We start from the raw sequence: 12,881 nt of genomic DNA, 5'->3' as shown, positions 1-12,881 counted from the left end.
GAGCTCATGCTCTTCTTCAGCGTCTGTGTTGGTCACTGCTGCACGCCGGCTGCATGCACCAGGATAGCTTGTGGGCGTGATGTCAACAAACTCCACACACTACAGGAGACGCAGTCACGTTCACAGGCACACACGTGAACATTTATTTAGCCTACATTAAATCGCAAATCGCAGCCTTTTATGCGGTTATGTAATCGCACAGCCTGACATTGCGATTGCGATTAGATTAATCGTGCAGCAGTACCACACACCATCACTGCAGTGTTCCTGTTAACATCAGTGTTTGTGTCGTGACGTTACCTCCTGTTGCCGAAGCCCATGCCCAGTCTCTCGGCCTGCTCTCTCTTCTTGCCTTCCAGATTCTGCATCTTCTTTTCTTCCATCTTCCTGTCGATCTCCAGCTCTTTATAAGCCAAACGCATCGACGCCACGCTGTAAAGCCACAACGAGTGATGTCAGAGCACAGCCACAAACAGTTTAACAAGTTTTACAAATGGGTCATAGTAGAGAAATGACACATTAATTACAAAAATGACAAAAAAACAGACCCTTTATAAAGGAGCAAATTTTAAGTAATTGAGATAAGTTGCGATAATCTCACATGAAGACCTGCACAAGTTAAAGCAACGACTAATATTCCTTACATGGACTCCTCGGCTTGTTTCTTGGCCTCAGCAGCCTGCTCCTCTCTCAGCTTCTCGGCCACCTGCGCCTGTTTCTCCACCTCTGAGAAACTCTTACTGCTCACCTTCTGGGCACCCAGACCTTTCTTTGCACCGAGCTGCATCAGCAGGAAACACAGTACACATTAGTTTCAGGTTAGAGTTGAAGTTACAGTAGTTAAAACCCTCGTTCACTCTGCAGGGACGCCGGTGTTCTCGGCTGACATTACTGTTTTTCAGAGGTCGTCGAAGGCTGAGTTTTAGATATATCTGGTCAGAAAGAGGGTTAAAGGCTAAATTTTGGCGAGGGCAACAACTGTCAAGGCCATTTTTACAGAGGTCCCTTGACCTCTCACCTCAAGGTGTCTGAATAAAAATGGGTTCTATGGGAACCCACACATGCAGAAAAATGCAGTTTTCTTGCCTGCACTACAACAGAAACTAGACACTGCTGAGCTTCATCTCCAATTAATCTTCAGGTCCCTGCTTGAGTTGAAGAGGTTAGAGGTTAAAGTGCATCCTCATCATCATGCTGACAGCTGGCAGCTCCTAAAGCACAAAGAAATATGACTCACCCCTTTTTTGGCAGCCATGGGCTTCTTTTTTCCAATGATGGAAGGCTTCACGTCTGTAACACAAGAGGCAATCTGTTAAAAAACTGCAGGACAGTTTAGTTTGAAGCCTCCACTTCACCACATGGGCAGAGTGAGAATGGTTTTCATACTGACGACCTGAAATCATCACACCAGCTCAGAAACACAAAGCTAATACAGCAGAGAAGGAACAGTGAGAGAGACGTGGCTTTGGTCGGGTTTTATTGTTAATTCCCAAACTGTTTACACTCAGTGAACGCTGTGAGCCAGTGCGGCACGGCGTTAAAGCTGACTGTTTCACCTGGGTCTCACAAAGTCACCAGCAACACTCTGAAGCTCTTGTAGCGCTGCTGTTAGTCAGTCAGGAGTATTTGCATCGTGAGAAAACTGACACGCTTTAGGAAACTATTTATTGACAGACAGCAGACTGTTGTGATAAATACTATTATCAGATCCTTTGAATAGTTTGTCAGTTTCCTTTCGAGTTGTGACGCCACAAAGTCAACATGTTGCATCTGAATCGCCCACTGATTACCTGCCAGTCTGTGACACAGGTGACAATGACTGCTCTCCTCTGACACAATGCAGCAGCCTTGGTTGACTCTTCCTGACTGAGAATACAAAGCTTCACTTTGACAAAGAGCGACGTGTTTAACAGCAGGTGCACAATAGAGACAGCACACGGCTATCAAAGGCTCTCCTCAGCCACATATTTCCATTGCGTGATCAGCAGAAAGGTGAGGATAGGAGGCGGCTGAGAAGATGTCAGTCAAGCAACACAACCATGCGTCTGAGGCATCAACTAACCAGCGCAAATACAAACAGCAGCTAATCACCTTTGGGCGTCTGTTCTTCCTGTGATGACAAACGCATGGAGGCGTCTACGTGACAGGACAAACAGACACCAACCAGAATCCAGAAACACACAAGAAGCTGATGTAACATGTGAATGATGCTCTTTATCAACGTTAAATAACTGTGACTGACATGTTGAGGACTGTGTGAGTGATCTGCTAATTATAGGGATAGTTCTGACCTTTTGTAGTGGGGCTGTATCAGGTATTTGTCCACAGTCAGTGTGTTACCTACAGCAGATGTCAGTCGGCATGTCCGCAGTTTGGAGAAGCAGGCTGGAGTACCGACACAGAAGCTGATCAGCGTACTGCTGTGGACGGGCCGCAGCAACAACATGTATTTTAAACACCTAAAATATCAAGTGTATGCTATATTCATGATATTTTCCCGGCCTGTCCTTTCCATCAAACAGTGATCTCTGGCAGTGAACTGAAGCAGTCATATCACTCTCTTCAAAGCCAGAGCCCATAACAAACAGTAGCCCCTTTTACACTGCCTTCATGGCGGGAATTTCAGGCCATAATGTCGCCTCAGCGTTCTGTATAAATGGTATAATCATAGAATGGGGGGACAGAGTTGTCTCACCTTTAGGACGCCATCAGAGGTAGTAACAGCGGTGAAACGATGTCTGTATGATTCACCTGTTTACATCATATTAAAGCTTACAGTTACACATGATTAAGGGCGGAGCGTGTTTGAGTGACAGGTGGGTGCTGTGCGTTTACAAGTAGCAACCACAGCGCCACAGTGGTTAACCATGGTGTGACCCCAGACTCACAGAGTGCAGGCGTAACCGTAGCCGTCACCAGTCTCTCTTACACATTATTATTACCGCACCATTAGCCCACCTCGCCATGCTGTATGTAAGGTTCGATGGCGGTATGTGGGGACAGAGGTGTCTCGCCTATAATCTGCCATGGGAGAGGTAGTAACAGCACTGAAATGATGTCTGTATAAACGGGGCAGACGGCAGGACGGGATCATGGGCAGCACAGGTGTGACCTTTTGATGATGTGTTATGTGTACGACGCACTGCGGGAGATGTAAAAGGCAGCTAACAGCACCTCTTCCTGAGCTTTCTACCATGTATTTTCTCTGTTACAGGGTTTTTTGGGGAGTTTTTCCTGATCAGCTGTGACGGTCCAGAGGACAGAGGGATGTCGTCTGCTGTAAAGCCTCTGAGGCAAACTATGATATGTGATATTGGGCTTTATGAATAAAATTGAAATGAACGTAGCAGCTCACTCAAAGAAGAAGAACAGCAGCTGAAAACAGTGAGGTCCAGGAGCTCCTTACCCTCCAAGCAGAGGACGAGATCAGCCGCCATATAACAGGGACGCTAAATGATTGTTATTGACATGTGATGTCACTGATATTGTTTATAAAGTGCTGCTGATGCGTCTGTTACATGTCACACTAGAGGCTGACGCTGTTGTGTTACATGTCATGCCTATTTTGTTTCTGGATTGTGGATTGTTTTAGTTGGCTAATATGTGTGATGTTGCTGACTCCGCCCACAGCAGCACATTGTTTAGCTTCTGTGTCAGTACTCCAGCCTGCTTCTCCAAACTGGGGACGTGCTGACTAACGTCTAGTGTAGGTAACACACTCACTACTGATAAGTTCCCTTTAATGATTAAATGATGGCCAAACATTTCATACTTCTATCTTCCATCCAAAGTGATCATTTACAGTTTAAATCTATCTCTTTGTTTTCTTAATGTTCCCATTTCTTACACCTTTCTTCTTCTCTCTTGTTGGGCACACTGTATTAAATCTTCTTGTATGGAATGTGCTTTATAATTTAGGTTAATTTTTATTATTAACTGTTAAATAGCACAAGAGACAGATACATCAAACATAACAATAATCCTTTTCTAAGCACCTTGGAAATACAGTACATGTTCATATTTGTGCAGATAAACACAGAGAGAAAGACAGAGAAGCTGTGGGACAAGTTTTTACCCTCTGAATAAGCACAAATGTCAAACATGAGGAGGGGAATTGAAGATGACAGTGCTGAGGTCATGAGAGAGCAGAGCAGCGCCTGTGACTTCGCTCTCTGAGGCTGAATGAAGCTAACACACTCACCGATGGAGGCTCTGGGTGATGTGCTCAGACCGTCGATGCTGGGTCCTTCCTCCGGCTCTGCAAAGGACCGCACGAAAAACATGTCACGAAACACGACAAATTGTTCCTTTGATTCCACAGCATGATGAATAAATTGAGATTAATCATCTGATATTTCTGTTTTAACCAAATACAGATGTGATGCATCTGATTATCTACAGCAGAATCTTCCTGGAGGTCAAATTTGAAGCAGCACATATTTATGACTGTAGTTGTTCTTTTATCTCAGACATGTTAGGATGTTACATACCTTGACATGTTTCGGCGGAAACTTCCGCCTTCCTCAGAAGTGTCACTTGGTGGTGGTTGTGATGCGTCTTTATCAGCTGATCTGTAATCAGCCGATATTAAGGAGGCGTGACCATCCTGTCAGTCACGCCACCTGCTGTCTGTCCCACATCAGCTGATAAAGACGCATCACAACCACCACCAAGTGACACTTCTGAGGAAGGCACATGTCAAGGTATGTGACATCCCAACATGTCTGAGATAAAAGAGCAACTAAAGTCATTATCAGAAACTAAAGACATAATGAACACATTGAACTAGCACATATTTATGTCTGTTGGTCCCTGGTATGAGTCAAGCTACTAAAATGCTGAATCCTAAATTTCCCATAGTGCACCTCTACAGTGCCTCATCATTAGACCCTACCTATCTAATCAACGTGTTTCAAACTCAACACCTTCAGTTTGTAACGCAGCCTTTCTGATGCCTGGCAAGATAACCCTGATGACATCACTGTGAGATCACCATGGTTATTTTCTCAGACTTAAGGAGCTCCCTATGGAAGCACAAACACATTGTAAAACTGTGTTCACAGGCTGCACAGCGCCCCTCACGACAGGTAAACTGACTTTCATGTGTAAACTCAGTGGAATGACCCTTTAAAATGTGACAGATAACAGAAAGGTTTGTTTCACTGACGGTTGTCATCCTGGGGTTTGGCTGTCACGTCTGACAGCTGTGGGGTGATGGCGGCTCCATTCTGCTCTGGCTCGGAGGGCGGGGCCACGCTCCAATCATTAGCAGGCTGAAAACACAAAAACACAAATCAATGATATTCATTTATTTATTTATATATATATCTTTTTATCAAGCACACAAGACTTCTTAAAGCCAGGTCCTTTTTTTAGTATGTTATATTTTAGGTCCAGCAGCTTTCATGAACACAAATTCTTATTTAACAGGGATTATATTCCTTCATAATTTATTGTAATTCTGATTTTTCAACATTTTTATATATTTGAGGCTGATTTGTTTCAACTATAACATGGAGCTGAAAAATGGAGCCAACGCAGGAGTGGTTCCTCTAATGGCCTCTTGAGGGTGACTCTGGAAGCCAGTCAATCCCCAGAGACGAGGGAGGCACCGATTTATCAGCTGGACATCGGTATCAGCGGCCAATCGCCAAATAAGATGACATTCACTGGTGGCAGTGGCCGATGTTTTTCCAAGCTAATGGCCTCAAACCTAAATTAATGTGCAGGTACATGAAGAATACAATAACTGTTTGGCAGATGGGCTCTGTGACCTCGAGATGGCGAGGAGCAGCCGGTGTCCCGTCAAAATGTGTTAGTGACAAACGGATATCTTCCTCTTCAGGAGAAAATGACGCAGTAAACTCACTATGATCTGATAATGCATCATTGTGAACAACAATTAAGTGAAATCAGCAGCAGGAGAGCTAGGTAACGTTAGCTGTTAGCTTTAAGCTCTAAGCAGTCACTGGCTGCAACTAACAGCTCGCAGAGGTTACACTGAGTTACATCATGATGTGTTCAAGCTCTAGTCAGTAAAAATGAGTATTAGGCGAAGGTAAATTATAACGCTCTCATGATGTTTGAAGTTGTTTGAAGGAGAAATGTATTCATATTTCACAGCAATATAAAATAGATTAGAGAGGGGATCACGACATATTCTATAAAATAAAAAGACCTCTAAGCAGCTGTTTTTCAAGATATGTTAAAATGTCCAACTTAACAGTAGAAATTAACCTGTTTACAGCCTGGTACAAAAAACAGTTTTGGTCTTTGTGACAACTGTACGGAGCTGAATTTTAATACTTCTCACCTGTCTACATTTTATTAAGGATTAAAGTTACACATATTTAAGGGTGGTGCTGCTTTGACTGACAGAGAGATGTCGCTACAGTCTGAGTCAGATCCACACCTCGCTCCTCCACAGCTCCACCCTCTCGTCCAAATATGGTCACTTCTGGCTCCAAAAAACACGCTGGCAACGGCTGAAATGCTGAACTCAAGGCTTCCCAAACTTGAGTCCACAAATCAGTAAGTGATGCCACGATGGCTGTGTTCATTATTTATAGTCTATGATTCATGCTCTTGTTTATAGTTATTGATACTCATTTAATTTCCAGTGAAGTTCAGTGTCAGATTAACTCTTATATTAACTGTTGAATTGAAACATTTAAAGGGAAATGTTTGTTTGAATTGTGTGTTCACATTAAGAGACAAACTTTGGCTGAAATAAACAAAATATCTCCATCAGCCTCAAATAATCCACTGTTACTAAATTAAAACAGAAACATAAAGCTGTTCCCTGACGTTATGTAGTGAAGCTGGCAGCATGCTGTGATTTTGCAACAAACCAACCAACCTGTGTGTGTTCTGCAAAGAAGTCTGTCTCTTTCTTCTCGGGAGCTGCAGGAGTGCTTCCTGCAGAAGAGTCGATCCACAGCTGCAACAAGGAGAGGAGGAGTGTGTTATTCTGAGAGACAGGTCTGTTCACTATCTTCACACAGGAGGTTTCATATTTTGACTCTTATTTACAGACGTTACGCGCACACCCCCTGGACTCTGAACTATGTCTGCCAACACAGCTCAGACACTGATAGTCACTTTACCACTCTTATGTAAAATGTCAATGATCCACAGGACACCGGCTCAGGTCTGTTACTGTGACTGAGTGACGGAGAGTTGTACCTGAGAGGTCCAGAGACAAATGATTCAACCACTTAATCAGGCTGTGCGGAGCTATTAGCATACAGACCGCAGGAGCAGAGGTCAGAGCACTGTTAGCAAACTGAGAGACATAACAGCTGTAAATATTAGTAATTAGTAAGTCGTGACTTTGTTCTCTGCTGAGATTAAAGAAGTGTTCCACTGCTGGAAATACGGTCTCTTCACAAACCTGGGCCGTCTCTGCAGCAGAAAGACGCAAATACTTTTGGAATTGTTGCTTCACGACCAGAGAAAACAGAGGAAAAGAACTGTGGCATTCACTTTTGCTCAAGAGGTAGAAAACCTACAACTACCAGAATGCACTGGACCAATAAACTCTCCCACTGGTTGATGACATAATGCAAGTGCACGTTGGGTGGGGCTGGCTCATCAGAAAACACTATGGCGGCCAGATGGTAACGTACAATCTGGTATTACAGTTAAATGATAAGCTGCAATGTTTCTGAAAACATCTGAGGCAGGAAACAGGAACTCAGCAACTGAATCTTGTTAATATTCGCTAAGCACTGCTTAGTTTTACTGAGAGAAAGAGAGGGGTGTCTTTCTCTCTTTGTGTCCGAGGTGGCAGCGGGCATACAAAAATTAGGAATTTCAATCTTTAGTTCAAGCAGCCGCACTAAGCAGGGAGATCTGGAATCTGACAAGAGGGAAGTTTAACAAGTTTCATTTACACACACCACCCACATAAATATGAGCCGTTTCTCTGGGACTAAACGGGTTAGTTTTGTGATTGTTGAGGTCTGAAATGTCTGATTTCACAGCTGCTTTTATAAAAAGTTACAATACATGCCGCGATGTTTACAGGTGTTTTTTGAAATGAAATTATGGGGGCAAGTGAAACTCACAAAATCAGTTGTGCTGCTGCCTCAGATTTGGAGCCTGTTATTAGCCTTTATTATTATCTCAGAGAACTAGAAGACTGTATGAAACTGAGCTGGTTAAAAACCAGCAAAGTATCCCTTAAACTCTGGTTTGTTCTGTCAGATGACGTAAACTTCCATGAGTTAAAACCTGGCTGTATTGACATAACTGACGGTTATGATATTCTGATGCATTACATCTTTATTGACAGAGCCAGTGAGTCTGCTGCTGCTGACTGCATCAATGCAGAAACTATGACTCACTCATAAGACTCCCAAAACTCTTTCCACTTAACTGATACTCACATCTGTGCCATATTTGGACAACGCAGCATTTGCCTGCTGCCGAATCTTCTCCCTGTACATCTGGGCTGCACGACTATTATACTTGGCGTTGGTGTCGTTTGTGGAGCAGCCATGCTGGCGGAAGAACGCCGTCTTCAGACAGAAGGAGAACAGGAGTTATTACATCACATTAAAACCCCAAAGCATCCACCCAAATATTACCAGCCAAGGGCACTGCCTAGAGTACATGAAAGATGTTGTTTTCAGGCCTGATCTCAGTCTGACTTACCGCGTTGGCATTGCCTCCAACCTGCATACATCTGAGCTGAAACCAGTTCCAGTTGGAGTCTAACTCGGTGGACCTGAGGCACAACGTGAAGAACAAGGATAAGTCAGCACTCCAGGTGCACCTGACCATGACCCTACAGGTCACTCAGTGTCTGTGAACTCTGACTCATTCACAATCTGCAGTCAAAAGACTAAACTATTCGCTACGCAGCACACAGCAATTGAAGTGTCATTCCGCCTCTCTTTCAGACAGCTCAGCTATTTACTGAAACTGTCAGAGAGGTACGCGGTGTGATGATGACTGCTGAAAGCTATGATCATCGTTAACAGTGAGGCTTACCTGATGAAGCTGAGATGCACTCCCAGGGAGCGGTGGATGCCAGAGCAGTCAATGCATAAGAACACACCATATGGAATACTCGCCCAGCTCGGGTTTTTAGCTGCGCAGTCAAAACATACCTGCACAGAGAGAGCATGCACATTTCATCAGCTTGTATGACTGCAACAAATCTAACAAGGTCTCTAATAAGCACCCATCACCTGAATGTTAGCTACGCTGCGGAGAGTTGTTTGTCACACGGCGTGATGATGATGTGGTGGACCTGAAACCTGTAACTTGTGACTTCACAGTGCAGTGTGTGTTTCCATTACATGATGTTGTTTAAGGTTCAGTACACTGTAGTTACAGTAAAGTCAGGCTGATGATTTAGCACCTTTACATATCTGACATCAACCCACTGTCAAACTATAATTATAGGCCCCAGCGGCGCCAGCTATGACATTACATGACGTCTCGATTATAGATGTTGACATTTCTACAGGAGTAAAATGCAACGTCTCGCCAAAAGAGAAGTTGAGAGAAGGCTAATATTTCTGATTGTGAGGAGCTGTTCAGATGATACACCAAATATAGCAATAAAGGGATCCATCTTTATCTGGACTCCTAGAACCTTTGTTAACATCATTAAAAAAGTCAGTCTAAAGTTTCTGTTGTCTGGAGGAAAAGAAGAACATATGGCTGAAATTACAAGAAGACACATATCTTCTGTCACATTGGTCCAAAATATTAGGATTTATTTCAGATGTGCTGAATAGACTGTGTGTCATACCTTGATTGGTAGAACCTGCAGCCTGGCACAATGTTATATATGTTTTTACACACTTTAAATACTCAGCACATTATGCATATACCATATTTTAAAATGTTTTACATACTAGTATTTACACTGTAGCATACTGCACCTATTTTATTTTAGATTTTAACATACATACACTTCTTACTTTTACTGCTATAATCCTCTGCTGTCAGGAACCACAACTCCCCCGCAGGGATAAATACCACATTTCTGTTTCTGAGGTACAGTCAGGGTCACAACGGTAAGAGACTTTCACAGTGCAGAACTGTCTCAGAGATATTGTGGTTTCACAGTATTAATTATTAGTCAGGAGCCTTAAAGAAATGAAAACAGAAGGTTAAACAAATGTTTCATTACTGTAATTAAGACCTGAGACCATTTTAAAAATGGAAGTATGTGTAAGAAGTTTCCCCTTTGACTATTACTAAAATAAAGATGAGATTTTCCGTGCAGTTGCAATGCTTTCCCAGTATCATGGATGAGCACACGGTATGAAAACCTTCATTTTCATATCACGGTGTACCTTGAAACTGGTACATCACTGCAACCCTAGTGCCAGTGTACTGACTCAGAGCAGCTGACACTCTGAGGGAGGAGCTGTACAGGTTGATGGTCACATGAATGGTGTGCTGTGGGAAAACATATATTTAACATATGTTGCACATACTGTAAATATTTATCACATATTTATTTATAATGCTTTTTTGGGGGGTTGTACATTGTAGCATTACACATATATCTTTTGTATTTTTAACTTTACATACTAGTTTAACACATTGTATCGTACCATATGGCACATATTCTTATATTTCTAAGTTTACATACCAGTTTAATACATTGTACTGTAGCATAAGGCATCAATTTTTATATTTTTACACACTTCACATATTCAGCACATTACACATATGTTGTACTTTTAAATATTTTACATACTAGTATTTACATTGAAGCATTAAACACATTTTTTTTATATATATTTCTAACTTGACATACTAGTTTTATACATTGTACTGTAGCATGAAGTATATCTTTAAATTTTTACACACTTTACATACTCAGCACATTTTACATGTTATACATATCAAATATTACATACTGGTGTCAACACTGGAGCATATATTTCATTTTTACATGCTTTGTTATTATACCTCTTATTTCTACTTCTAACATTCTCTACGCAATAAAGTATTTCTGATTCTGAAGTATATTATTTACCTCTGAGATGGAAAGAAGAATAATGTAGGATCAAATGGAAATACTCAATCAAGTACAAGTACCTCAAAATTGTATTCAAGTACAGTACTTTATTAAATGTACTGAGTCATTTAATATGCGCTTTCGTTGGAGCCAGCTCTGTTAAACATGTCAAATCAAACTCGACAGTAAATGAATATTACACTGAACATATGTTCAGTTATCATGTACCAACTGTACATCAGACACTGTTAGCATTAGCGACATATGCTTCAACAGTCAGACGTTACGACTTCGAATTACAACGTTAACATCGTCACTAAACTGCGTCTTATTCTCGGTAACCGCATATTTACAGTTTTATTTTAGCTCCTTCACTCTTTCATTTCTGAGACGCAGTGTAGCTCAGCCTGTTAGCCTCCTTCCTCCGCGAGCACAAACCGTATACGTGGCCTTTATGTTAGACTCATTTACCGGCAGGCTAGCAGCTGTTAGCTCCCGTTAGCGGTCTCACCGTGTAGCCGGGCCTACCGTTAGCTACACAGTTAGCTTCCTGCTAGGAAACAGTTAGCTGAGGCAGCTCACCGGATCACACCGGACAGACAAACCGCCAACACGAGACACACACACACACACACAGACACACACAGAGACACACACAGACACATCAACACCGGCGGCGGCTCGGTCCGTTACCTTGTTCGTCGGTACGGATCTTAATCTCTTGAAAATGGTCAGGATCTCAGTCTTATTTGGTTCCGTAGCCATCTTGCCACTCTGACAATTTCTACAAGCTGACGTCACTACGGATCCTCGAGTGCCCCAAATCTAACATAAGCGAAGGAATGTTTACGCAGACAAACGGAAACCCCTCCGGGACTGGTGACTGGTGCGCAGCCCTTAAATAATTTATCATGTTTATTTACATATCTATAAAATCTATTTTCACTCATGTACAGTCACGTCCAGTTAAATCCCATAAACCAACACTCAGTGTCTGCCTGTTTGACCAATCAGCACTAAGTCCTTAATAGGATCAGACAGTAAGATCAGTTAGAGTACTACATACTTTGTGTATTATACATATACTAGTCCATACCCACTGAGTGCACAGTTGCCCACGTACAGTTTCACATGGTGTGTGTTTGGGATACAGGTCATAGGAAATTGCAGATTAAATAGTCAACTGAACCCATTAAGAAGAGCAATGTATTCAGACAGAGTGTTTGGGAAGTTGATAGTACGATTGCAGCCACAGTGATCGGTCGCATTTTGAAGCATGTTTCTGTTGTTATAGCGCCACCCAGTTGCCAATTAGAGTTAAATTTCTCCAGTCACCTTGAGGCGTCCTGTTCTACATATCTACCAAGTTTAGTAAAAATCCATATGGCGGTTAGGCCTAGATAAGAAATGAGCTCTCTAGCGCCCCCATTTTGTTTGATGGGGTCAATAATGGAGGGGTCCCCTCAGATTATGTGTGGTCATATGCCTACAAAGTTGCGTGGTGATGGGTGAAACCCTTGAGATGTTATACACCTTTATGTGATGAGCCACGCCCTCCGCAATATTCATTGCCTTATAGAAGCTCAGTTTTAGTAAGTTTTCCAACTTTTGCCAAGAGGGAACTTTAGATATTGGTCCCTAGATTATGTTCACCCAGTTTCATGCAGATCGCTCAAACTTCCTAGGAAGAGATCCATTTGAAGTGTTTTTCAAAAAATTCAAAATGGCGGAAAATCTATATAAGCGGAAGTTATGGGTTCTTGAGGCAAATGTGTTCCTCATGAGGAGAGGCATCTCTGTGCAAAGTTTCATGTCTCTACGACATACGGGGCATGAGATATGCCCATTCAAAGTTTGACATTTCAATCGGTTGCTATAGCGCCCCCCTTTG

General features: G+C 42.4%; 1 protein-coding gene across 2 annotated transcripts in view; it reads right to left on the bottom strand.

The window, feature by feature from the left end:
• The window catches only part of arfgap2 (ADP-ribosylation factor GTPase activating protein 2), a 14,324-nt gene extending 2,500 nt beyond the window's left edge, over positions 1 to 11,824 (bottom strand). Inside the window, exons 1-11 of one of the 2 annotated variants that reach the window (XM_050039663.1) lie at positions 11,684 to 11,824; positions 8,998 to 9,116; positions 8,659 to 8,731; positions 8,391 to 8,522; positions 6,860 to 6,940; positions 5,168 to 5,273; positions 4,202 to 4,258; positions 2,092 to 2,136; positions 1,238 to 1,290; positions 645 to 781; positions 301 to 432 (exon numbers count right to left, since the gene is read on the bottom strand). In XM_050039663.1, the coding sequence (XP_049895620.1) occupies positions 301 to 432; positions 645 to 781; positions 1,238 to 1,290; positions 2,092 to 2,136; positions 4,202 to 4,258; positions 5,168 to 5,273; positions 6,860 to 6,940; positions 8,391 to 8,522; positions 8,659 to 8,731; positions 8,998 to 9,116; positions 11,684 to 11,755 (1,007 nt within the window). In that variant the 5' untranslated portion in view covers positions 11,756 to 11,824. The remainder of the gene's footprint in view (positions 1 to 300; positions 433 to 644; positions 782 to 1,237; positions 1,291 to 2,091; positions 2,137 to 4,201; positions 4,259 to 5,167; positions 5,274 to 6,859; positions 6,941 to 8,390; positions 8,523 to 8,658; positions 8,732 to 8,997; positions 9,117 to 11,683) is intronic. The other variant, XM_050039664.1, reaches the window with a different exon arrangement.
• Between the last annotated feature and the right edge of the window lie 1,057 nt (positions 11,825 to 12,881).

This window comes from Epinephelus moara, unplaced genomic scaffold, assembly GCF_006386435.1.
Source record: "Epinephelus moara isolate mb unplaced genomic scaffold, YSFRI_EMoa_1.0 scaffold216, whole genome shotgun sequence".
Lineage (NCBI taxonomy): Eukaryota > Metazoa > Chordata > Actinopteri > Perciformes > Serranidae > Epinephelus > Epinephelus moara.
The sequence above is the reverse complement of the archived record's forward strand: the minus strand, read 5'-3'. Positions and strand labels throughout refer to the sequence as shown.